Source organism: Pholis gunnellus, assembly GCF_910591455.1.
Source record: "Pholis gunnellus genome assembly, chromosome: 19".
NCBI lineage: Eukaryota > Metazoa > Chordata > Actinopteri > Perciformes > Pholidae > Pholis > Pholis gunnellus.
This window is the reverse complement of record NC_136546.1, coordinates 2,409,390-2,437,277: the sequence shown is the minus strand read 5'-3', so window position 1 is coordinate 2,437,277 and position 27,888 is coordinate 2,409,390. Positions and strand designations below refer to the sequence as shown.

Genomic DNA, 27,888 nt, shown 5'->3' with positions numbered 1-27,888 from the left:
CCTTACACAAGGTTATATTACTGCTACTGCAACTACTTCTACTACTACTGCTACTGATAATACAAATGATTAATAACTGACATGTTTCTGTCTCATGTATTTAGTCTTTTAAAACACACACACAAGGCTAGTGAATGAATGTGTAATTCATTTTTAAAGGCCCAAGCAATTTAGCAAAGTTGTTTTAATCAGCAATCAACACTCCATGAGAAAATGATTTATTTCCAGCATCAAAAAGCTAATCTGCATGTAAAAAGCACACAAGTGGCTGATGCTGCAAGTTTGAAACAGTTTATGTAAAAGTATAATGAAGTATACAAGCTGTAACAGGTATTCTTATCAGAGGCAGGTGGTCTCCATAGCTGCAGCGTCAGGCCTGCTGCACTACCACTGTTTGTCTTCATTAGAGCCAGTGGGGCCTGCACACTCCTCACTCTCCACTGGTTTGCTTTGCTGCCCCCCCCCCCCCTCCTGTGTGTGACAGGCTGTGGCAGCCAGTCCATGTAAGGAGAGTACGCTCACTGTTACTATGGGAACAAGTAAACTGTGCACAGGGAAAGAGGAAGAAGGAGAAAAGAAGAAGAGTTGGGTGTATGAACACAAAGGCCATCAGGAGTCAGCACTCAGAGAGAGAGTGCATTTAATTCCTTCAGAGGAGAACTGATGGTGAGTGAAATACCAGAGGAGTGTGTTGTGCAGTGCTGATGTTAACTCTTTAAACACTGCAGTGTTTATTGTGTGTCAGCTGGACTTCTCTCATTTAGGCTTCGGAACTGTTGTACTGTAGACTTTATCCATTTAAAGGGACAGTTCACCCTACAATGTAACAGGACTAAGGATTAAATAGAATATTCAACAGCAATGTCTCTTTCCAGAAATCATGACCCGGTTACTCAAGATAGTCCACAGACCTTGTTCTGTGGACACCAAAACAATCCAGATAAATAGCACTAACAGGGAAAATGTGTATTTCTGATTTGGGGTGAACTGTCCCTTTAAGTGAGATAATAGCTGAGATGTTATTGAACTTAATATTGTTAGAAGGAGGATGAACGTTAGGCTTCAAGCCCTGTGGCAGCTGCTGCATGCTTCACATACACACAGCATGTAAGAAACTAGTAGCAAACATGTGAATAAAGTTTTGGGTGTGTCACCTTTAACCGGCTTTTACTCAAAGATGCCTCTTGGTGCCAGAGTGCCACCGAGGTCGCCTGCTAGCTGTGCTAAGATGAAGACCACACGGAGCACCTGGACTCCTCTCAACCACCCGGTGTCCAACAGCAAGGTACGGTCACTCATCTGAACCAGTGCCCTCAGACAAATACTCTACATGTTCCTCATAATCATAGTCATAGAATACAGCTTTCATCTTGTGAATAGTGGGAAAAAGTACTCTGATAAGTATTTAAGTAGCAACACCACAGTGTAAAAATACTCCATTACAAGTAAAAGTCCTGCAATCCAAATGTTACTAAAGTAAAGAAGTAACATCAACAAAATGTACTTAAGTATCAAAAGTAAAAGTACTGAACGTAAATGGCCTATGTGAAAGACATATTATTATATATGACATTATTACATTATTAATAATAGAGCATCAATATGTAAGCAGCATTTTACTGTCACAGCTCCTTTGAACTGCTTTATAAATAAATGAATAAATCAGAAGATAATTAATATGCAGGTAAGAAGAAAACATTTTTATATCTTTTGACTTTTCTCTTTTTTGTGGTGACATATGAGATAACCTTACCCCCAGAAGAGCCTCGGAAATAAATGTACTTAGTTACATTCCAGCATCGGCGATATACTCACATACTGTACTTCATGCAGATACTTCTAACAACAACCATCAGATTCAACTTCACTATTTGATTCAGAAGCATTTCAAAGTTCACTTAGTGTTTTGTTAAACGATCTGGTATTTGTGAAATATTGATTGAAGTCATGTCTCAGTAACTCGAGAAGTTACAACAGTCTCATTCACTTGTGATGAGTCATAGATTTGTGTTTGTGTGAAGAAGACCAACATTAAGCCTCAAAGCCCAGAAAGAGCCGTCACACAGCATCGACTAGCAGAATAAAGTCAGTCTGACACACATCTGAGAATGAACACAGTGACTCAGTCAGTCACGGCTGACAGGAAGTCTTACTGCATCTTCAAAGCTCTTAAACCGCTGTAAGGCACTAGCAGGACCCAGAAGGTCATTTCTTTGTTCTTCATTTAAAATATCTCGTCTCATACGCACCACCATCATCACCTTTGTTATTCCTGATGTGATCATTCACCTTTTTCACGTTCCTCTTCTTTCTCAGGTGTTTGAAGAGAGGCGGAACCTTCTGGCAAAGTGGGTGAGTTAAAGGGACAGTTCACCCCAAACTCAGAGATACATATTTAACCTCCTCCTACTGCTAGTTATCAATCCAGAGAGTTTTGCTGTGAGTTGCCTGGTGTTGCAGGTATAATGGGACTATATGGCGCTATGGAACTGTGCTTGAAAGAAAATAGTTCCCCCATGTTTTTGGCGGTTTGAGCACCACAAGCCGAGTGTCATATACAGTAGTCCCGTTATAGTGGAGAGGAGGCAGACAGCTCCACAGCTGATCCCTCCAACACCAGGCAACTCACACCGAAACTATCTACGTTGATAAATATCAGTACATTTAAGAGGACAAATATATGTTTTTGATTTTGGGGTGAACTGTCCCTCTAAAATGATGATGATGATGATGATGATGATGAACAGAGAAACACTAAATGTAAATCCTTGGCTGTGCAGTGAGCTCAGTGTGAGTTTAGAAACCAGTCTTTGGCTCCGTCCAGCTCCTTTCACCTGACACGGTGCATGTGGAGGAACTCCGTTTGTGTTCTCTCACGTCTTTATGTCAGTTCGACAGGTGGTCTGACGGCCAGAGGAAGGCGGTGCTGCAGGACTTAGTGCTGAGCTGTTCGGTGGAGCAGCTGAGCTTCCTGAGCGTCAGCGTGAGTACACGGCTCCCCCTGCAGGCCGCAGACCTCTCCTGCCTGCTGCCCAGAGCCCTCTGCCTCTACCTCTTCTCATTCCTGGACCCACGCAGCCTCTGTCGATGTGCCCGGGTACACAGACCAGACCATAATATATATATGTGTGTGTGTGTAGAGTTGTCAGCATGGATGACTCAAATGAGCCAGCTGAGAATCACTCACTTTTTGTTCTTCTTCTTCTGCGAGCAGGTGAGCTGGCACTGGAGCAGCATAGTGGAACTGGACCAGCTGTGGATGCCCAAGTGTGTGAGGCTGGGCTGGTGCATCAGTTTCTCCCCCGGCCCTTTGGAGCAGGGCGTCTGGAAGAGACACTACATCCAGACTGTGCAGGAGCTGCGACTCACCTCGCTGCAGGTCGGGAGATCAGATCCAGAGCCAGCTCACCGGTCACATATCAAGTACTATGGCTCAGGACAAAGCCTCATGCAGAACAGAGCGATGTTACAGGGTGACTACTTCAAAATGTATAAAAAGTGTAATGTCCACCTCCAGGCCGCCTCATCCCAGCAGCAGTTTGTGGTTCCACATGTTTCCGCCGTCAGCAGGAGACGTGAAGATCCGTCAGGACCGGCCTTCATCGGTGAGGAGCCTTCAGCGCCCATCACCCCATCACCTGGAAGCATCTCCAGGACGGGACTAAGAGGAGAGAAGCAGCCGTGGAGAGACTCTGACAGACGACCTACAGACACACTACGCTTCAACTACCTGGACAACCTGGACCCCAGTGAACAAGCTCTCAGAGCGTGAGGCTGCACTTCTCCAACAGGCCGTCAGTTGGTCAACTTACACAAAACCTTTACAAAAAAACACAAAGGAAAAAAAAAGATCATGTTAAGCAAAAACAAACTTACCAATTGCTGAACTTCATCATGTTATTAATGGATGTGATGAGGAAGATTACTATTAAGTAGTATTATTAATTTATGGACATTAGCACTCTGAGACTTGAATATATTAAAAGAGTCCTTTAGCCAAAGAGAAGTTTCTGTAGAGTTGAACAGCCTGTTTTTCTGCAGACGCACTGCTCAATAAAGCCAATATGAGTCTCAGATAATAAGAAATGTAGAAACATAGTTTTCGTGTTTGCATTACATATTCTAAAACTAGGATTTCTGTTTCTAACAATGCATAATAAGCTGAAAAGAAAAGACAACTGTGTGAAGAAATCAAATGTAATGTTCCACAGTGACTGAAAACACCCAAAGAAGTGTTGAAATATGTGAAATAACTTAACAGAAATCCAAATATATAAGATCAGATTGGAGTTTTTCTATCCCCGCAGCACTGAGAGGTAACAGGACAAAGAACTATTTTAGTAATATCATTTAAAAAAAAAGAAATTTAAAAAGCTATATTCAATATAACATTCAAATACCCTAAAGTTTAAAAGCAAATTGTGCAAATAGTGTACAAAAGAGGTCCAGCAGTGCAACTCTGGTTGAAGCCACAATGTGTAGGTACAGGTATAAATAATCAGTACACTACAGGTACATAATGTAATAATAAAGTATGTCATGTGCAGTAGATATAATGTACACATATAGGCCTACTATAAAGTAATATTACAACTCAACTGAACTGTCCGCCAGCAAACGCAGCAGAAAGGAGGAATGAAACAATCTGGTTTCCAGCAGAAGAAATAGACAGAAAGAGGGTTTAAAAAGGTTGGTGCTCCAACGGAGCTCAAGGTGTAGCTGAAATATGAAACATGAAGGTGCAGCATTAAATAAGGGCTTTTTTTGGTTCATTGTTTGCAGAGCAAGAGCCACACTTTGCCTTTGACCCCTCCTTGTCTGCGGATGATGTGACTGCTTGATATGTCTGAATTATCTGCAGACCCACCGAAGCTCCACCTGCTCACCGACTCTACTGTCTCTCTGCAGGGCAGTGAACAGCGGAGCCTCCGCCCGCCGCAGCGACGCATGGAGGCCAGGCGACGGCAGCCAGAGGACGCTGTCTGAGGCGCATTACAAGCTGCGCAAAGCCAAATCGCTGGTAAAGCACTCCATCCATCACCACCGCCGCCAACATAACCCCACTGTGACTGTGACCCCCTTGTCTGAGTTAAAGGGGGGAGGAGGGGTAAACGTGGGGGACTCTCTGGAGACTGTGCAACCAGCAGGCATCATGCATTATGGAGCAGCGTTTACCCAGAAAAAGCATGTTAATGAGGAGCTGCTCAGAGAGGGAGCCGAAACCAAATTATGCTGATGATGGGGTTCGAGGGAAGAGGGGGTCGGGGTGAGATAGAGGACACGGTGGCATTTAATATTCAGACTTTGATGAAATCTTCATACATACTTTTTTTTGCCTGGATACAGGAACTAATATGAAATATAACTCACTACATCTGGAATCATGTTGCATTTTGGTTATGAAAGTAACTCCAGTTCTCTGATAACTTGTGTCTCTCTCCTCCTTCAGATGTTCCTCAGCTCCAACTGCAGACCCCAACATCTTCCTCTTCCTCCTCCTCCTCCTCCTCTTCATCATCCTCCTCATCCTCCTGAGACCCAATCGCGACCACCTTGGGCGTCTCACAGTCTCAACCTCCCCGTCACCAAGGAGACCGCCATGGGCATGCTGCGCCTCACCCGGTGGAACGCCGGGATCCGTCCGGGGCCGGTGAGGTCGGCGGTGCCCCGGCTGAGCACGGAGGCGCTCAGGGCGTCCCGGCGCTCCCACCGGAGCGCTCCCAGTAAGCAATCCCAGCTCCTCCACTTCCTCTGGGCTGAGTATGATGTAACCACACGGCAAGATATTAGGGAGCAATTACGGGTTTAAAATGACTGATTCTGCAAGAAAAGTCGCAGACGGAGCGCAGTTTGTGACCCTATTAGAAATGTTTCATGTCTTGTTACCAACTCCTGAGTGGAGCTAAATTATTGATTCTGAGTAGTTTAGTTTTTTTAATTTTTATTTCAAGCAAAGCATTAGAAGTTTTTTTTAGGAGGCATCTAATTAACTGTTTCTTCTTTTATATAAAGTATCAACATCTGTGTTCATAAAGTCAAACAAAACATGACAATTCAAATCAGACAGTATAAAGTCTGAAATGCGTTAACATGCATCATCAAAGAGGAACACAAATGTATCAAATTCAACAGTTACAATGAAATGAAAAATGAAGTTATATCAGAGAGCGGGCCTTAACGTTAAGAAGTGCACATGTCCACATAATAATGCTTCTGTTTAGGACTTCCAACCTGAAGTGGAAACATCAGTAATGAGGTGAATGTTTCTATCAGGTACACCACTGTTTGGGGTTCAGTCCTGGACTGGGTCTGCTCCACACACACATCAGCAGGACGTCAGAAGCTTCAGGACCAGATTCACAGCCACAGCTCTACAGTCAGAAGGTGTAGTTTGATGTATATTTGCACACGGAATGCATTCTACAAATACTATTCATGAGCATGTTATTGAGTAAACGCAGCACTGGATGGAGATGAGGAGAGACATGAACATTCTGATGACATCTTGATGTTTCATGTCATTATTGTGACGCTGTGTGAAAAGAGACTTGACTCCTAATTTGGTTCCCAGGGTTTTACACAAGGAACAAAAAGCCTCTTGAAGAAGAAAACCACTCATGAACATGAAAAGATTTTGTTAAAGTTTTAGCACAAGCTGTAAATAAAGTTAATAGCCTCGTAGTTATTATAGGACAGCATCTTATAGAATATTTGAACAGTTCTGCTCAGTAATGATGTCTCACGTTTAAACGTAGCGTATAAAGGCGTTTACGTACAGGATGACACGAAAAAATGTAAAACACTTGTCTGTGAATATAACTGATCATTATGCAAATTTGCAACCGTTGCATCACTTTTTCAGTAAAAGATTTGAATCGACTCGTACATCCAGAGACCCAGCTCGGATCAGAGCAGCGTCCGTCAGTCTGTCTGAGCTCAGCTGTGGTATAACCTGAACTACTGTAAGATAATAAATTGACTTCACTTTTAGAAGAATGCTCTGAGTGAACATGAGTTCCCTCTGGTAAACAGTTACAGTGTGTATGTCTAGGGCTTTTATTGTGAAAGGTAAGAACAGGAGGAGTGGATCTGGTCTGGGCTGCTTTTGTCAAGATTGGAAGGTCCTGGTTCAGGACTACTGAGCCTCTGTGTTGTTGTACAATATATTGTATGTTTTCAATATGTCTGTTTAACACAACGTGATTGGTTGATATCTTTATTTGCAACGTGAAAGCTCAGAATAATGTACCTTATTACTAAAAAAATAACAATCACGCCACTTTGTTGCAGCATCTGGTATGAACAAAACCACTCTAGTATGTCAAAAAGAACAGTTCGCAAAAATGTATCAACTTGCAAATTGATCACACAAAGTACATCCCGGTGTGTAAAGACCTCAACCGTGCTTGTTTTTGATAACTTTAAGCAGATGTAATTGTTTAAAGGTCCACTGTGGCGTTTCGGACCACCAGCAGCGCTGTTTGGATGAGCTGGTCCTCACAGTCCTGATGAGAATTACAACTAGAAAATGCATTTCCTGCTGAAAATGCGTTGGAATGCTGAAAGCTGAAATTAATTGCTGAAACATTGCTGAAAATAGATATCCAATTCAAAAGAAATTGCAAAGAGCTTAATAATTCAAAAAGTTTAAAGATTACAAATATGAAAAGTCATATCACCCCTCTCCTGAAAGAGCTGAACATTTTGATAGTCGAACGGTTTCTGTAGCTTAAAAAAGGGAAAAGTCCTCTCAAAATCTCTAAGACCTAAATGAATATATGAGAGACACACAGAGAGAGAGCGATAGACTGAGTGAATGAGTGTGAGAGTGAGAAAGAGACAGACTCAGACAGTTAGATGGACTGAGTGAGTGAGATAGGCAGACAGACAGTTATATGTACTGAGTGAGTGAGTGAGACAGGCAGACAGACAGTTATATGTACTGAGTGAGTGAGTGAGACAGGCAGACAGACAGTTATATGTACTGACTGAGTGAGTGAGACAGGCAGACAGACAGATATATGTACTGACTGAGTGAGACAGACCGACAGACAGACTCAGACCGTTAGATGGACTGAGTGAGTGAGACAGGCAGACAGACAGTTATATGTACTGACTGAGTGAGTGAGACAGGCAGACAGACAGTTTTATGTACTGACTGAGTGAGTGAGACAGATAACCAGACAGAGAGAGACAGACAGACACTGGCAATCATTCTCATTTGGAGATTGTCCTATGTTTTAACATTTACTGCTGAAGTAACTATTGTCCTGCTCTGCCAGGTCTTTCCTCGTCTCGCCCACTTGTGTCATGGTGTGTGTACATCTCACTGGAATCAGGAGACTTGTCAGAATACCCATATTTGATTGGCTGAGCAGCATCACGCATATCTCCAAGTCGTGTGTGCGTGTGTGTCTCAGTGCCTCTGTATGTTTATAAACATCACTAACGAGCTCATAGAAACACCTGTGTGTTTGGGTGCACTGGTTGGTGATTGCAGCACCTGTGTGAGAGATTAGAGTGAACAGCGATTTTCAACAAAACTACCTGTCGAACATATGCCCTTTATACCAAAACCATGAGACTAATCAATAAAATATGGATACCGTGAGAAAGATAAGACTCTGCCGAACGCGATGATGTGTTTTTTATGTTGGTGGTGTTAAAAATGTGAGCTCCGGCGCAATATATAAAACTGGTACCGTCTGCTTTCTTTGAGAAATGAGTGGTCAGATTTAACATTGGTCTCTATGGAGCAGAAAGTTGGTTTTCCTCTCAATTAAGTCATTTTCTGCCAAATGTGTAAATCTGTGGGATTCCACAATCAGTTTTTAACGAGAAGACAGGATTAGCTACTGTATCAACTAAAAAATATATATGAAAAGTGAAAATTGTGGAGGCAAAGGCAAAAGACAAATATTTTTTTCACAAGAATCTGAAGCTGCTCTTCACTCTAGCAGTGACATCACGCACTCTAAGCTGCGCAATACACACCCATTATAAAGGCAGAAGAGGACTGAAAAACTCATAAAAGTTAAAATGGGACAGTTCAAAAACTATAAAAGATATCAAAAAGATTATAATACAATAATAGCTTAAGATTTTCTCTGTATTTTAAAGTTGAAATGGTGTCTGTAGCTGAAAGTATGAGGAAGTTGAAGGATTTGAAAGTTGAAGAATTATTTGAATTATTTGAAAATATTCTCCATAGAAACCCATTCAAAAAAAAAGTTGCAAAAAGCTTAATAATTCTAAAAGTTTAAAGATTAGAAATATGAAGAGACATAGCATAAATGTCCTTAAAGAGCTGAACATTTTGATATTTGAACGGTTTCTGTAGCTTAAAATATGAAGGAGCAGAAGCAGTGTATGGAAGAAATATAAAATAAGGAAGAATAAAGAAGAGGATAACAATATTTGGAATGCTTAACAGCATTCCAACAATAAATGAACGGGTGCAGAACATAACACAGTTCTTTCATTTCAAGCTAGTACAGGCTCTGTGTGGAACAAAGTAAAGTTACTAAAGTACTGTTCAAGTACACATCTTTACTTGTACTTTTCATGCTTTCTACTTCTATAGTGTACTTTTTACTCCACTTATATTTGATAACTTCAGTTACTTTACAAATACAACATTTTTTGTATAAATTAACTAAATGTGTCACGAATTCCCCTTCATATTAGTTTGTTTTCATCCTGTCTGCTTGTTTTATTAACTCTCCTGTCATTTCAGATCCTACAATTCACCTCTGATTGCCCTCACCTGGTCCTCCACACCCATCTCACCTGCAGCCCATTCCCTCATTAGCCCTCACTAGTTAGGTCCCCTCACTTGCACTTGTTCCCTGCCTGATTGTCTAGTGTGTTATTGCCAAGTTCTCCAGCGTACCTTTGTATTGTTCCTGATCTGCCTGTTCCGACCCTGTCTGCCTGTTTTCGACCTTGGATTTGTGCCTGCCCCTTCTTGGATTTGTTTGCCTGTTGGACTGACCTCCTGGTTTTGACCCTGCCTGAACTCAAGTAAAACAACTAACTTGTATTTCTTGTCTCCGAGTTGTGCTTTTGGGTTCAAGTATCTGTAATCCTTACAGAATGATAAAAAAAGTTTTCCTTATTTGTGCAAAAATGTGAGGATTTATTGCTTTTTCCTTCCATTGTTTGAATAATAAATTCAATAAAAGTTCAATGAATATTTTGAGCTCTATGCATTAAGTATGACTTGTAATACTCCTGGTTCATTTACCTGATAATACTTTCACTTCAGTGTCATTTTCAATGCAGGACTTACTTGTATTGAAGTACTTTACTGTAGTAAAAGATGGGAATACTTTCTCCACACTGCCAGCCAGCTGTGTGTCACATGTTGCAAGTAAGAAAACCAAAGGAAACTTATTCCGTATAAGAAATGTACCACCTTTATTATCCAATCCACACATCCCATTCATAACGCAGAACAAAGCCAAAGCACGTCTTTATCAACAAAAATATTAAAACAATAACTGTGAGTTTAAGACAAACAGCTGATTTTGTCTCAGTGTTCAGAACAACATCATGCATTCAACACACAGTAGCAACAGCCGGGCAGAGAGAGAAGCTTCTTTTGAACTGCAAACATCAGTATCATACGTACACATCGGTCCAAGTGTGCGCCGTGTACTTTTACCTCATCGCGTATAAAAACATGGCATTCAAAGTATGCTCACACTCACACATACGTATAAATTACTAGACACAGGAGGCCCAAACAGACCTAAATGAACGGTAGATACCCAACATGTTAAAACAATGTTATGAACTGAATGTTAATTCAAAGGGCAGGGTGTGTATGGAGCAGTGTCTACATGGCTTATGGATGAAATCAAAGGAATTGTGTCATAAAAAGTACTATCTTTACCAGTTTCTTCCTGATATTTGTCAGCTTGTGCGACTGTTTAAGGCCACATGGTGCTCCATGTTCTAACACCACAGGGCTGTTGATGGTTTGGTGAAGTCATAATTATCATTATATTATGACGGTCACATTGAAATCTGCTCGGTTACTCTCTAAGAACATTTGTGTCAGTTTTACCCAAAATAATGCGTCTTCACGACTGATCTGTGTTTATTAGCTGCATCCTTTTAAAAGATCACAAAATGAACCACGACGGTCACCGATGAGGAGATTGTGTGAGGAGCTGCTGATCAGACACTCACTGAGGAGATGAAGCCCTCAGGATGCTTTATGTCGGGACGTCAGACTGAGCCATGACGTCAGTGACACATAAGAGAGTCCCACATCGGCTACGATCAGTGACAACCATCACACTCACAGAACCTGGAGGTTAACTGAACACATTTTGGAAGGCATTAACATCAGCAGTCCAATTATTTATCATCCAGATATTTCAAACTTTCAATTCTAGTCGTTTGATGTAGTAAACTGACATATGGTTTTAAACATGACAAACAATATCAAAGTTCATTTTATAAAATGAAGCGGGTCACATTGGTCTCAGCAGTGGAGACGAGCTGAACTGTTCCTTTAATCCCTCTGGAAATAGAGCCAGAGTTACACAGAGCAGAGAAAGAAGCTTTCTTTTTAAAAAAGAGCACATATCAATTATTCAGGATGAAGGTTTTTTTTAGGCCTTTCTTTGTTTCATACAATAGTCACTTAAAACAGGCGTCGTTCAGAGCGTGGCCACATACGGAGCGGTTCAATAAAACATCAGGTGGGCGATTTGATTTCCTGTTTCCTCATCACAGCCTTTTTCAAACCTCCAAGTTAAAGCAAACCTTGACATACGGGATCTTACTGGAAGTGCAAAGTAACTCTTTATGTTCACAGTGGATTTATTTCAACAGTTGCATGAGATTGGAGTGTGAAAAACAAAAAGAGACAAAGACAACAGCTGACTATAAAAACAGAAAACAACCCGAATGCTTTTAGCAATACGTACATCAAACCAACCGATCCCTTATCTGCTCTCAGTAATTAGCCCTTCACTGCAGCACACATGTCCATCGTAACACAGATTGGTTTCATATTTGGTCTCATTCTTTGTAGATCAAGACAGAAACAACTTCACTTGTTTTAACACATGACACAGACTCTGTCGTCTTGATATGAACGAGAACCTTTGTCACAATTTAAAATGTTCACTCTTTCAAAAAAAGATTAATTTCAGCTTCAAAAACCAAAGTTGAATTTGTCTAAAAGCTGCAGACCAAACTAATTCCATTGTCAAATAAAAGATTGAGGAGATCCATAAAGACCCAGTGCAGCTTGTGAAGCTCAGGTACGTAAGGCTGACAGGTATCCATCATTTGTGCTTTGACAGCTGTGAACAGTAGAGGCCATTCATGTGATCATTTCATACTGTTTTTGCAAAGCAGAAGCTAAATGTTCTGCAGCTTTCAATAGCTTGGAGGGAATGACTATGCAAATACACACGAGTATTAACATCAAGTCTTTAAATAATGTAAACATATACATCTTCTTTGAGGTCAGAGCATTGATCCTCTTCATATCGGTTTATATATATATTAAAACAAGAAAGAGCAGAGACTACTGGAGCATCGTCCGGATGTTCTTCGGAGTGGACTCGTCGTTCAGGTGTTTGGTGGTGAATCTGAGGAGAAACAACGGTGGAGGTTAGTGAGGATCCATAGCACCTGTCAGCACTGAGGACCGGACCCAGCTCCTCTTGGCCTACATTAAACCTGGATCTACTGAGGTCACGTTGGTGACGGAATGGATCTACTGAGGTCAAGTTGGTGACGGAATGGATCTACTGAGGTCAAGTTGGTGACGGAATGGATCTACTGAGGTCACTTTGGTGACAGAATGGATCTACTGAGGTCACGTTGGTGACGGAATGTATCTACTGAGGTCACGTTGGTGACGAAATAGATCTACTGAGGTCAATTTGGTGACGGAATGGATCTACTGAGGTCACTTTGGTGACGGAATGGATCTACTGAGGTCACGTTGGTGACGGAATGGATCTACTGAGGTCACTCTGGTGACGGAATAGATCTACTGAGGTCAATTTGGTGACGGAATGTATCTACTGAGGTCACTTTGGTGACGGAATGGATCTACTGAGGTCACTTTGGTGACGGAATGGATCTACTGAGGTCACGTTGGTGACGGAATGGATCTACTGAGGTCACTTTGGTGACGGTATGGATCTACTGAGGTCACTCTGGTCACGGAATGGATCTACTGAGGTCACGTTGGTGACGGAATGTATCTACTGAGGTCACGTTGGTGACGGAATGTATCTACTGAGGTCACTTTGGTGACGGAATGTATCTACTGAGGTCACTTTGGTGACGGAATGTATCCACTGAGGTCACTTTGGTGACGGAATGGATCTACTGAGGTCACTTTGGTGACGGAATGGATCTACTGAGGTCACTCTGGTCACGGAATGGATCTACTGAGGTCACTGAGGTGACGGAATGGATCTACTGAGGTCACTTTGGTGACGGAATGGATCTACTGAGGTCACTGAGGTGACGGAATGGATCTACTGAGGTCACTTTGGTGACGGAATGGATCTACTGAGGTCACATTGATGACGGAATGGATCTACTGAGGTCACTTTGGTGACGGAATGGATCTACTGAGGTCACTTTGGTGACAGAATGGATCTACTGAGGTCACGTTGGTGACGGAATGGATCTACTGAGGTCACTTTGGTGACAGAATGGATCTACTGAGGTCACTTTGGTGACGGAATGGATCTACTACGGTCACTTTGGTGACAGAATGGATCTACTTAGGTCACGTTGGTGACGGAATGGATCTACTGAGGTCACGTTGGTGACAGAATGTATCTACTGAGGTCACGTTGGTGACGGAATGGATCTACTGAGGTCACTTTGGTGACAGAATGGATCTACTGAGGTCACGTTGGTGACGGAATGGATCTACTGAGGTCACGTTGGTGACAGTATAGAACTACTGAGGCCTCACACGTGTTAGAAGGTCCCTCCAAGAAACAGCTGTGTTTCTCTACACTGCTGTTTCTGCACAAGCTAAGAGACCATTTCCAAGCTGAGAGGAAGAGGAGAATTACACACGTGATCAGAGCACAGATCTTCACCTGAAAGAAGACCGTCCAGAAACACCTTAGGTTTTGCTCACAACTACACTAAATAATTGGCCCAATCCCCTTGTCCACCCTCACTGACTCATGGACTTTGAGGTTTGAAGTCGAAGCAGACAGTTTGAGCCCTTTATTAACACTTTCTGCATTTCTGCCAGAGGGAATTATCCACAATTCAAAGTGTTGTGACATTAAACATGGGGTTACCAGGAGAGGCCCAGAGGCGTAAAAATAAAGGTAAATAAAGAGGATGGCACATGGTTCAGCCTGACATGTAACATTTACACAGAAACATTAATGCTAAGGTTGGTAATCTTGAGAAACAAGCAGGATTTACTGTCCATTGCATTTCATGATTTGGATCCTGGTGAAGTTTTTGTTCTTATAAAAGTAGATTGTTCCTTCTTGTCTCTTAATACAACTCTGAGTTCAGCCCCAAAACACTGTGACACACCAGTATAGGTAATGGGGAACTAGGTTTTTGGACTTATATTGAAGCTGACATTGGCAACAACTTTGCGGCAATATTTAGTTGACAAATTAAAAAAATGATGGAGGAAAACAAAGAGGCTGACAAATTTACTATATGAAGTAGAATAACTTAGAAAATAAAACATTCACCGAAATACCCGACTTTCCAGAACTTCTTGGGCAGAATGGATAAATAAAGATTACTGGCCAGTCTCAGATATTTTATGAAAGTCTAACCGTGGATCCACAGTGAACCTACTTGAGGGCATTCAGGAGGCCTTCTACGTTGTCTGCCGGCTGGTCCTTCAGGACCTTTATGCAGCCTTTCATCTGAGGAGAAAAGAACAGAGCTGCATCACCACACAGATCCGTGCTGCACAGTGATGCTGTTACACCGCTTCAGTCCTGTACACGTGCGTGTGTGTGTGTGTGTGTGTGTGTGTGTGTGTGTGTGTGTGTGTGTGTGTGTGTGTGTGTGTGTGTGTGTGTGTGTGTGTGTGTGTGCCTCTTACATCTATCTTGGAGGACTTGTTGAAGGCACCGTTGGGGTGGACGTGGTCATAAAGAATGATGACTCCCACCATGACCCTCATGCAAAACAAGAGCGTGTCCTCACTGCTGAAACGACTAGAATATTCCCTGAATGCACAGGAAGAGAGGGAGGAAGAGGATTGCACAGGGAAAGAGTTATGAAATGAGAAAGATTGAAGTCTTTACTAACAATCTGCATAAACTGAATGCCAAATAATCAATACTGGCACTTTCGGTATATTATTTGTTGATTGTTAGTTGGACAAATGCATGTGCACATACTGTATGTGCCATGAGGCTGTGTGGATGACTGGGATATCCCTTTCCGCACGTAAATGTGCATTAAATTCAAGAGTCTCAAGGTGTTGTCTTGACATTCAAGGACTCAACCTGTCTCACTTAATGCTGACAATCTATCGAGCAAGACAGGATGGTACAATAACCCAACGGCTGCTGAATCAACACAAACCTCCATCCCAGGATGTGACTTGTCGCTGTGAGAATACAGGAAAAACTGGTGCTGCTCGATTTGATGTGTTCTTTCTTTTCTCAAAGCGAAAGTGATTTTGTGTGTAGAGAAAAGCATCGTGACTCACGGCGTCTCCAGCATGACTTTACAGACGCTGGCCATGGTGCTGAGACAGTCCGTTGTGTTCTCCAGTGGAAGTGTCTTGTTCTACACAACACGCAAACAACGCACATGCAACAATGAGTTCATTGATTGTTCAAGTTGTTAGAAAACCAAAATAAATTGTTACAACATGATAATGTGATTTCTGACACAACGTGTAACTCCTTTAGTCTTTTTGGACTTCCTCATCCAGCCACAGCATGATGACAATGGATGCAACAAATGTTAAGTTTCCCTTAAATTTGCTGAGTCCCTGTGTGGTTACTGACTGCAGTGGCAGCACAGTAAGCACTCTCACCTCTGTCACAAAGTTTGTGGTTGCGTTGCTGAGTGTCTTCAGCATGGGTGTGGCCTCTGCGTAGAACAGAGACATCCTGTTGGCCATCTCGTTGTTGACTTCACTCTCAATGTCCAACTGTAGGTGCACAAACAAACAAACAAACAGGTGTCAGTGGAGGAGGGTGTATTTCACCACAATTTTGCAATGCACGAGCATCTCCCTCTTCTTTATTGTATATAGTTGTAACTTTTTCACACTTACATTACATTACAGTCATTTAGCTGACGCTTTTATCCAACGCGACTTACAATTCAGATTCTATCACATTTCTACACTCTAGGCACAGCTACGGGAGCAATTTTGGGGTTAGGTGTCTTGCTCAAGGACACATCGACATGCAACTAGCGGAGCCGGAGATCGAGCCACCGATCCTCTGATTGAAGGATGGCTCTGCTCTCCACTTAGCCACGGTCGCCCATAGTCCATTATTAACACTATAGTACCCCTAATGTGATTAGTTTGGCCTCTTTCTGGTCTTTGATGTGACATCAAACGCATCAAAAAACAGTGAACATCTTTTCTCTTGTCATTCTGAGATTGTCTCCTCTTTTAAACAGAGAAAGCACTGCAGATACTTCACGTTATGTTGAGGAACTTTTTATTTTGTGTTGATTCTGGCGGTCCCTGTGGACTAAAGTGGCAGTGCTTCAGCACTACGTCTGTATTAAACTGACTATTTCACTACCAGTTGAATGTTCCTCACAGTAACTGAATATAGAAATATCACAGACCAGAGTAAGAACAAGTGGATTTGTTGTAGATCTGCTCTTATAAAACAACTGGTGGTGACTCACATTCATGTTGTTTATCCGGTTTCGACTGATGGTTCTTCTGTAGTAGCTGAAGTCATTCTGGATGGCAGGAATTCTCATCTGAGGAGAAAGAACATATTTACCATCACAAGTGTACTTTGCGTGTCACTGAGTAAAGAAATGAAGGAGGACTAAGTTTCCAGCAGACCTTGAGCTCATCGAAGCGCAGCGTGAAGTGGAGGATCTCAGCAAACTGTTTGGCCAGAGCCTGCTCCCTCTCCAGGTGCTGAGTAGGCGTGAAGGGTGGACATGTCAGGCACTCCAGCAAACTCTGCAGAGCCTCCTCTGCAAACACACACACACACACACACACACACACACACACACACACACACACACACACACACACACACACACACACACACACACACACACACACACACACACACACACACACACACACACACACACACACACACACACACACACACACACACACCTCTTTCAGGTCCAGTTGAGAATGTATTTACATGAACAGATGTGACAGAAGAGAAGCAAAGATCTGACTCATTTTGTTATAAGACCAGTTGTCAAATGTGCAACATGAACATTAGTTTTATGCATCATTCACTTGATTTCTGTATATAAAGAAACATTTTGTTGTAAAAAAAAAAAGAAGAGGAATTAAAGCCTTTTAAAAATAAAATAAATCTACCTCAAAATAAGACAAGGAATGCTACTTTCCCTTTATTCGACCAAGAAGGCGACTCAATAAGCTTCGATCATGAGCCGTTTTCAAAAGACAAACGAAGAAGCCCCTCCACTGTGACGTACCTAGTCTGAGAGAGAAACTGTAGAACTTCTTGAGTTTGATGACCAGCGGGCAGACTGAGTTCCAGGCTCGCTCCTGCAGCATGAAGTCGTTGGGGTTTTGAATCGCCTGGAAACAAAACAAATAAATAGAATGAACACCGTGCAGTTGTATCCCTCTACCAAACAGTCATGCTGCAGTTTACATCCACATCTGTCATTCTATTCTATTAGATATCTGTCAAAATATACATTCTTGGTCAAAAACATGTGTGAGGCCTGCAGTGACCTTTGACTACCAAGTTGTAATCAGCTAACAACTCAAAGATATTTGGTTTACTGTCAGGTCATCAACATCCTGCACCATGAGTACCGTCTGCTGTGGAGAAGAGTTAACGGCATTGTAATGCGTTTCAGTGAAACTTGATGTCAGTTCAGCTGTTCTCCCCTTCTCTATACTGCTAACGGTTCAGATATGACATGTAGAGTTGCACGCATTGTGTGGTGAAGAGAAAGAACAGAAGGCCGTTTGGTGTGTGTCTCACATCTCTGATCTCCTGGCCGGCTCCTTTGTACGCCTGCAGGCCACACAGGATGTTCTCTGAGTCCTGGAGGACGGCGTTCACCTGGTTCCACACCTCACGCTCTCCTTCTGTTGGCTGTGCATCTGACACACACACACACACACACACACACACACACACACACACACACACACACACACACACACACACACACACACACACACACACACACACACACACACACACACACACACACACACACACACACACACGGTGTAAATATGTGTGTGTGTATCAGGTGGATTTATGACAACCGTTTGATAAGCTACTAAGCAGTCAATGTGAATACAAACATTTCAAAACTGATCATTTGAGCCTTTTCACATCAAGAGTCAACTTCATTTTGTTCAAATTTTAACTTCATCTTTCATTTTCAGATTGAAATCTTACACAGTAACTTGATTTGAAAAGGCTTTAATCAAATAAGTAATGACAGTGTGTTTAACACTGGCTGGGGGAACAAGGGCATGAGTGCTGAGTGTTTTTCTCACTCATCAGTGTCTGTTCACTGAGACGATGGTTGATGAGGATAAAGACACTCAGCATGATGAGCTGTGTCAAAGCTAAAAGCATTGTTTCACTTCACTAAACAGTCTCAGCTTTAGCGGGTACAGTATGTCCACATGAGTCCATCAGTCTGTCACCAAACTGTGACGCTAGAGGGACGTCTTCAATTTGAAAAACAAACTCCAGACCTCATGAGTCCACTACACTGAGAAGACTGGAGACGTCTAGAAAACAATGAAGCACTCTACTGTAGACCGAGTGGCTCCAAACCAGTTTCATGAGTTTTCAAGTATCCATAATGGAACTGAATCTGCTGGAGCGGGATGCATTTACTGCAACCTGCTACACTAAATGATAAATCAATTAAAAAGTAATCTACTAACTGTACTAGAATATGAATTCTCTGCCGTGTCTGCAGCCTACAGAGAGGCCAGCTGTTCTCTCCCATATCTCCTGTCCGGTTACAACAGGAACAGTCAACTGAAAAGTTAGCTTGGTTTGCTTCAGTGTTCAGCACATATTTTGGTATTGTGGCAGTCGGTGTAAGGTCTGAAACACAAGAAATGATCATGATGCTTCTGCTACAGATTCTCAGGTAACAAGCTCTGCCCATCATGACCACAGAGAGAAGAACAGCGGCTCTAAATACAGAGCACCTGTGACATTACAACACTTCAGAACCCATCACCTCCTCTTCTTAGCTGAATAAACAGAGCCCGGGGTCGGCTACATGGTGAGAGTGGCACTGTGGAGGCCCATTGTGTTTTGGAAAGAGACCAACGCTGATGTATTTGTTCTATGTGAGCATTAGGAAGCAGAGCAGTAATGTAGTCGATTTAATATTCTACTGCAGGGAATGTTTTCCATCTCTTATATATTGAACCAATGCTGACTACATAATGAAATAACTACTGAACAGATTATGTAGGAAGAGAAACAAGGCTTAATGGAGCTGATGATAATGAGTTAGTGATGACATTAGGCCACATATGCATGTATGCAAGGTGTCCTACTATCAGTGCACATACAGGGGCATGCATGCAGATGACTTAGTGAAAGCAGACGGCAGAGGTCAAGGGTCAGCTCCATTCTTCTTCAGAATGGCAGGCAGTGAATGGATTTCAAAAACATGCTGAAATGAATCATGACTTATAATACATGCAAAGGTTGACAGTGCAATAGCTGAATAGGCTGACCCCTGACCAGTCAGAGCAGCTACTGAGAGGTCAAAGAAAAATGACTCTGGGATTAAGAGGGGCCTAGCAGGACAGGTAAAGCTGTGCTCACTTTCAAAGTCAAGGAAAAAGTTTGGCCCCTGCTCGAGCTCTGTGCAAGTAAGCACTTTTAACAGATTCCCCATTTGGTTTCTGCAAGAGAGGAAATACAAGAAAGAGAAAGGAAGGAAAGTATGCGTGGTGTTAAAAAGTCATCAATAAGTTATTTGAACAAAGAAGGCAGATCAGAGCTGAGAGAGCAGGAGGTCGTGACCGAGTGAGAGGAGACGGAGGGAGGGGGGGAAAAAAGAGGAGCAGAAGCAGACTCATCGAGGCGTGGTCATCGGGGGCAGAGACCTGCTGACAGAAAAAGAAACAAACCCCCCACATCTCTTTCTCCATCCATCTCTTTCTCCCTTTGTTCCACTCCTCGGCCAGACTTACTTTCAAAGTCCAGGAAAAAGTGCGGATAGTTCTCTATATCCCTTGTTAGGACTTTTAGCAGGTTACCCATTCCAGCAAACCTGATGGTAGAATACAGCAGTGAAAAACAAGACAGGAGAAAAGATACAGTACATGTGTAGTCAACTGTGTATTTGATGTGACAGAGACATTCATCCATGTGTGACTCATATTCAATAGAATTCTGATGAATTTTCTAATTGAGTAGTTAGAGTTCGTGCTCCATAGTAGACACCGATGGGAGACCTGGAACATTGTAAGGCAACACAGAGGAAGAGAAATACAACTAGGTCACAAAGCTGCTGCACTCAGCCAAAGACAGCTGAGGCTTGTGTTGCGATTTAGATGCAAATGTCTGCATGTATGAGAAGTATTTAATCCTTGTGTGTCTGACCACTGGATCATTGTGAGCATTTACTTTGCATAGAATAAGTAACATTTTCTCAGATGCAAGTCACAGTAGTGCTGAAAGTAGGGTTTTCATTCATTTTTCACATTTAACAAAAAAAAAATGTTTTTCTCTAAACTAAAAATGATTTCATTATCAATTAATCTGCTGATTGTTTTCTCAATTAATGGATGACTTGTTTGCTCAAGAAATGGGCAGAAAATATAGAAAGTGTGCCATCAAAGTTCCCAGAGCCCAAGTTGATGTCTTCTCTTCAAATTCCTTGTTTTGTCCGACCAAAAACAGTTTAGAAACACTTCAGTTCACATCACAGAAGAGGAAAAAGTACTCACATTTGAGAAAGAAGAAGAAAACTGAGTTTTAGGTAAAATTACTTAAATTATTTAGTTTGGTTGATTGTTTTTTCTGTCGATCTACTGATGTATTGTTTGAGCTTTACAATTGTCTTCAATCAATGACCTCATCTTTTAAACTAATGTCATTTCACAGAACTTAAACCAAAAGGGAAACAGTATTTCTAACTGTGAACGTGTGTGTTTTTATAAGAAATAATTTAGTCTCTGCCTACACATTGTGCACCTGTGTGTGTGTTTCCTGGTCAGTGAAGAGGCTGACAAAGCACAAAGTCGTCCCACCTTCGTTGCACAAAACTCGGAGGTTCTGAACCAACTCCCCTGCTGCTTTGGATTCCTCTCAAACGTGGCCGAACACAGGGACGTGGTCCTCAATGGCAGCTACGCTCCATAAAAGGTTTTATTGGACGCAGAAGGCAGAAGCTAGGTGGTAATTTAACAGGGAAAGGTCTACCTCCTCAGCCATGGAGGGTGTAATCACAGCCGGCCTCACACTCCTAGTAGCTTAATGTGAGGCCACGTCACAGCCCACCATGGGCATGCTTATTGGGAAGATTATGACCTTGTTGGGTTGAAAAGATTTAATCAGATGTTGCGTTCATGCTGGCTGGGAAATAAAACTTGGTATCTGAATTTGAAAAAAAGAAAAAGCAGATGGACTCTGAAATCTGACCTTTTGTCTTTAACAGCTTCTTTGGTTTAGAGTCTACAAAAGGACATGCAGTTAGAGATTCATACTGTATGAAGAAGCTATGAGGGCAGTCGTATCTCCTCACACACACATCCAACCTCTCTTGGACTTCACAAGTCGTGGTGTGAAGAGACAACAAAAGAGACACTGTGCTGCAGCGTGCACATGATAATCACACTGCATTTTTACGCACAGCCTCCGGCAAGCTGTCGACTATTTTCAATCATGGTATTCATTCCTCTTCTTGCACTGCTCATGTATGCATACGATGGCAGCGGGAACACAGTTCCTACGGTCACAGCTTTGCTGCTGGAGAAATGATTCAATTAGAATATTATTAGAATGTGTCTGATAATGACTTTCCTGCGGTGGTGGTTGAAACACGAGGTTGCACCAGAAGGGGGCAGTGCTGGTTTACGTTACATTTCACTAACAGGGATTAGAGTTGTGCTGAAAGGATGTCATGTTGGTACATGTGCGCAGCAGTCCACCCTTCTTTTTCTAGAACAACCGTGACCTGCGGCTACAACAAGCAGACTCCCTCTGCTTCATCTCCAGCAGAGCTCAGGTACCAGCTAACCACTAGCAGAGCCACTTCTCTCAGGACCGCTATCCAAGGACCTCCACAGGGAGGGATTCTGTGGACCATGTGACGATAAAGGTCCAGACACAATTCTAGGGGTTCTATGTCTTTTCATTTCATTCATTATAGAAAGTATGTCAGGGAGAAACACATCCTCATTGTCAAGCTTTTAAGAGATGCCTCAAGGTAAAAACACACTGTTGGACTCATTTATTTTGGAGTCATAGGAGTGTGTGTGCACAATTAACATAGCTAGCAAGCCCAGGTATTAGTTTGAGAACACTGTGGAGTGCATGCGATTGTGGTGATGTCACTCAAAATGTAGCAGCATTGCATTCTTTGACCCAAACTGATCCGTCTCTAGATCCAGTGAAGAATAGGCCATACTGCAGCTCACAAACCTGACTCACTAATACTTTTAACCAGAATCCTAAACTAGTAAAACTGCCAATGCATATGCACACTCAAGCTCCGATTATGTCCTGTGACAGTTAACATCACTCTTACGCCCCCCCAGGTAAACAAACCAGCTCCACCAGCTTTCTCCATGTCGTGTTTCTCCAGAAGCCAAAGAGGAAATGAAACAAATCTGAGTTTTAGATTAGATTAGCACTTTCGATTCCTGTTCTCCTCATCAACATGTATGATTTATTGCCATTAGACCAATTGTGTCTAGCAGGAGTACAGATTGTTTGCTTTGACCGTACACAGTGAATAGACAGACATTTTCCCATGCAAAGGAAAGAACAGGTGTAGCTAACAGTAGTGCACCGGATCATAACACTCAGGGACCAGAGTCACAGATCGGATCAGCACAAAAGAAAAAAAGAGAGTAAATATAACTTTAAGGAGATCCCTGATCACGCGAGATACTAAATGCCAATCACTGATGATCCATATTGTTGTTTGATTATAGCAGCTGGTCTACAAGGCTCCTAAAATCATTTCAACCGCTCTGAAGTCTGTAAAGCATCAACAGTTCTAAATGTTTGTTTGAGTCATCTATAGTGTTTTTTCTTCTTCATACAAACTCACATTTCAAATGATAAGGAAATAAAAGATTGTATTTTTTTGGATTAAAACAAATCTTGTCATTAGTAGTTTTAATGATGTATTATAATCTGTTTAGAGAAAGTGTAAACAAGTCATAATTCATCTCTAATATCTATTTATGTGGTTTGAAAACATTCCTTCAAACTACTGGATTTATTCAAGTTTCTCACCAACACTACATTTGACAGATTACATGTGAACACATCATGATAACGTTATAATTTACCTTTGCCCAGTACTCATTTTTACTGAACAGAGCCTGAACGCCTCATAGAACCTTCGTCCTCCTGTCCGTTTGAACTCTGATTGGTTGTTCACAGTGTAACGTTAGAGATTGGAAACTAGAAAAGCACGAATGCTGATGTCCTGATCGCATATTTAACTGAACATCGGCAGATAACGATCGGCAGTAGAACTTGCTGTAATGTGTGATTGAATGAATACAAACCACAGTTGGCTAAACCCCCGTCTAGACCACAAGAGTATCAGACGTGTTTTTCATCTGCTTCACACAACAGATACACTCATTTTAATCAATGCCTCTGTGCAGCCGCGGCCTCTGCTCATCATCTCCTGGCAGAGATAATGAGCAAACTTAAAGCCACAATGATGGTCTATCTGAATGGCTCAACGTACATCACCTGACCCAGCTTCAAAAGCCTCCTCTGGACCCGGGTTGTACACAGGTCAGAAGATGGATGGGTATTTCATTTAATCCTATTAAGGACTTTCAAATACTGACTCGACAGAAAAAGAGCAAGAGAACCAGAGAGCCCAGGAGTGACAAAGCATGAGTGTGCACATACACATGAAAGTTCATTTCATTTGGGACTTATGTAATGAAAGTCTGTTGAATTGAATGGTTCAGTAGTGATGTGTATGGGACTACAGGTGCAGACTAAAGTCTTTGGATGGTATCTACAGTTCAAGGTAACCTGCATCATTGTACAAGCAACAGGTGAGCCACTCCGTATCATGAACCCTTTCAGCCAAGGTGAGGAGCAGCACAACGAACGTAGAAGGAAGAGCTCCACAGAACCATAAAGCAATCTGTTACATGTCACCGGCCCGTCTTCAAACCAGACAGGGAAGCAACAACTACGCTAGGAATTTTCTCGTCTGCTTGGTTCCTCTTTCACAATCACTATCTCTATCTCTATGGCCTGGACTGAAAGTGAGGAAACTTCGACTTTCCTCTTCCCTGTAGTATTTACCATCAGCTGACGTGCGTTGAATTAACATTTGTATATAGTGTGCCATGTAAAGGGATGTTTTTGTGAAGAATGTGCTGAGGGTGCTACCACAAACTTCACATCTTTCTCTTTATAACCCTATTGACGAGAAGGTCCTGATATATATATATATAAAGAAGTCTTACTGAGACCTCTCTCTGACCAAATCCATTTTGTAGAATAAAATAAAGTTTAAACCCTCTCCAGTCGACCAAATGGTGTTCAAGCTAAAATACTTTATATTACCCCGTCAGCCAGCTTGTTAGTCTTGGTCTAGCATTACTGACTGCAGTGACCCTTTAACCTCAATTTAAACATTTCTCTTGCATCGAAACATGTTTGTGAAAGCGTGCAGCAGTCTCCGTTATAAATAAAGCTAGCTCGAGGCAGCAACACCAGTGCCACGTTTAAATTGCCCTTCCCTGCTCTGTGAAACAACTGCTGTTACAAACTAAATGATTTGTAGAGTAGTGAATTCATTTAGCATTTAGTTTTACTCTACAAGGATTCATATTTGTCTTTTACATGGAAAGTCTGACAAATACAATCATCCCATGTTAACAGCGCTCTCACATCTAATAGTGTGTTGGTGCTTTTAACCTTCAACAGGGACAGACAAGCATCCAAATGATCAAATGCATGAAAATAGGATTTATTTCAATCAGTGGGATCCATGTTTCATGCAAGTCCTTGATTAAAGGAACCCTGTGGAGTTCTCTACAGAGCAGTGTTGTTTTGTAAATAGAAAGCAGGTTCACATCTTGCCACTGGTATCACGCTGCTCCCACTTTCAACAGTTGGTAGTTGTGACGTGGAGAAACGCAGCAGCACAAAGGCAGTAAAGAAGAAGACATGAACGTTCTTCTCTTTGTTTATGAGGAAACTCTGCAGGGCATTTTCTTTTGCCAAAGACGAACCAGAGCCAAAACTGTCCGAGCCAACAGAAACACCTGCAGCTGTTCTCCTAAAAGCATCCATCATTTCAGGACAGCGAGCTAGACCTGCTATTATGGTGTTTCTCACCTCATCTGGACAACTTTGCTCAATTATGCTGTATTAACAATCACAGCCCTTTTCCATGACATAGGACTGATTTATCCTCAGAGTCAGATTCATGTCTGGGAGAAACGCTCATGTTTCATCTTTTAAAATATCATGCGTTGGCATCGGCAGTGTTTGTCAAATATGGATTATGAAAGTTGCTTGAATGTTACTTCAATTCCCAGTCATTTCACTTTGACATTGAGACATTTAAAGAATGCCGTGACTAATTGGATTTTTGCTCTTTCTATATATAACAAGGGCAAGGTAACAGTGTTTTTAATTGTCATTTGTTAGGACAAACTTGTATCAAACTTTAACAGCGTGACATGATACCTTTCTCCTGAACCGCGCTGAACACAAACAGTTCAACAGCCTTCGAGGGAGAAAGTTTTGTTCTTATACAAGTTGAGGCCGATCCCCACTGTCATCATCTAAACCACAGCGCTGGTGCTGGGCTGATGTGTGGTCTTACTCAAACATGACTACGCTTTTATAAGTGTGTGTGTGTGTGCGTGTGTGAGAGAGTCGTATCACCTTCTCTGGTGGAGGAGCTCGGGTTGCTGTCTATATCATCCGCTTTCTCTTTGTCTCTGGAACAAGGGAAAAGAAGGAATCTGGGTTAAAATCAATTTGGACTATACAAACAATCTCACAGACAGCATGTTAGAAACCTGTGTGTCTGCATCCATGTTACATCTGCTCATCAGACAGGTACAGCATCGACTTTCCACATTAACAGACTTCCCTTTTCCTCCGGACACACACAGCAAACACATACAGCCCTCCCCATCACTAAACACACTGAATTATTCAACAGCGACATCTACACCCTCGTCTGTTATAGGCAAAATAAAGCTGATGAAGGCTCTGTCTGCTGCATGTTCATTGGAGGATTAAATGTCCTGTGACGAGCTGCAGCTGCTAATGGTCACTAGGACACACTCACTTTCTGGACCAAATGTTGAACAGTTTGTTGAATCAACTTGTTGTCAGCTGATCGACAATAACTTTAACCCTCTGAACCCAAAAAACGACATCACTTATCACAGCCAGAACCTGTAAAAAAATGTCATTATGGCAGCCAAAAATGAAGCTTCAAATTGTGATATTTAATCCAAAACATTTTTATGAAGCCATGATTGATTCGCCTGACAAAAGATCTGTTTAACTTGGACTGAACTGCAGGCTGCTGAACACAGAGGACAGGAGAGGCTGCAAGTAGAGGCTGTTAATAGTTCAATACATGTTAATGGTTCAACATCACCTGGAGCCTCCACTTTTTCCAACATTGATAACACTTGTAGTCCCTTGGAAAAATGTTGGATATATAGATTCCATTGTTTTAAATTTTTTGTAAAATCAATTATCAAAGAAATTCCACTTGGGTTTTTTCTTTTTGTGATTTATGGCATTGTAGCTGTGTTATACTGCACACAGGACATGTGTGAGTTCTCTCTACTTCTAGCCATGATTGTGGAGAGAGGAGCAGTGAAAATCAAGGCCACCGACAGTACAATATGACATCCAGAAACGGCTTGGGGTTAACAGTAAAAGAGGAGCGGCTTTTACCTTATATTATTGATTGATTATGTTGATAAATGCAGTTTACAGGACAGGTGGCAGACATTAAGTCCCATAATAATTCATACATAAACATTGGAGCATTTTGATTGCCTCCAACGGCTCTCAACATGGCCATAGACAGACAGTCCTATCTGTCAGAGTAAATAGTCCTCATCAGTCTGGGACCTCCGTCCCTCCTCTGGAGAACCTGCATGGCAACAGAGTGAGGCAAAAGGAGGTGGGATGCTTTGGATGGATGGAGGGAGGCCCCACAGGAATACTAGACACTCCTTATAAGGGCATGGGTGGGTGTGGTGACTCCCCGTGGTCTGACACATGAGCGGACTTCACCTCAGCATTATGCTAGGTCTACAGACACACAGCCCCTCTCTCTCCCTCTCTCTCTCTCTCTCTCTCTCTCTCTCTCTCTCTCTCTCTCCTCTCTCCTCTCCTCTCTCTCCTCTCTCTCTCTCTCTCTCTCTCTCTCTCTCTCTCTCTCTCTCTCTCTCTCTCTCTCTCTCTCCTCTCTCTCTCTCCTCTCTCTCTCTCTCTCCCTCTC

At 42.2% G+C, this 27,888-nt stretch overlaps 2 protein-coding genes across 4 annotated transcripts in view; one reads left to right on the top strand and one right to left on the bottom strand.

Moving 5' to 3' along the window:
• Positions 1–1,177: 1,177 nt before the first annotated feature.
• fbxo16 (F-box protein 16) lies at positions 1,178–5,809 on the top strand (the record flags this gene model as incomplete). The annotated part of the gene is made up of 6 exons (XM_079180640.1): positions 1,178–1,285; positions 2,317–2,352; positions 2,891–3,097; positions 3,215–3,768; positions 4,909–5,020; positions 5,450–5,809. The coding sequence occupies 6 exons, from the start codon at positions 1,178–1,180 to the stop codon at positions 5,807–5,809; spliced, it is 1,377 nt and encodes a 458-aa protein (XP_079036766.1).
• A 4,600-nt stretch (positions 5,810–10,409) lies between these two features.
• fam49a (family with sequence similarity 49 member A) overlaps positions 10,410–27,888 on the bottom strand; it is a 32,362-nt gene continuing 14,883 nt past the window's right edge. The window contains exons 2-12 of one of the 3 annotated variants that reach the window (XM_079180578.1): positions 26,301–26,356; positions 20,384–20,463; positions 18,180–18,301; positions 17,659–17,764; positions 17,033–17,169; positions 16,867–16,944; positions 16,031–16,147; positions 15,698–15,777; positions 15,083–15,209; positions 14,830–14,900; positions 10,410–12,614 (exon numbers count right to left, since the gene is read on the bottom strand). In XM_079180578.1, the coding sequence (XP_079036704.1) occupies positions 12,551–12,614; positions 14,830–14,900; positions 15,083–15,209; positions 15,698–15,777; positions 16,031–16,147; positions 16,867–16,944; positions 17,033–17,169; positions 17,659–17,764; positions 18,180–18,301; positions 20,384–20,453 (972 nt within the window). In that variant the 5' untranslated portion in view covers positions 20,454–20,463; positions 26,301–26,356 and the 3' untranslated portion in view covers positions 10,410–12,550. Of the gene's footprint in view, positions 12,615–14,829; positions 14,901–15,082; positions 15,210–15,697; positions 15,778–16,030; positions 16,148–16,866; positions 16,945–17,032; positions 17,170–17,658; positions 17,765–18,179; positions 18,302–20,012; positions 20,093–20,383; positions 20,464–26,300; positions 26,357–27,888 lie in introns of all 3 variants that reach the window. The other 2 variants (XM_079180577.1, XM_079180579.1) reach the window with 2 other exon arrangements.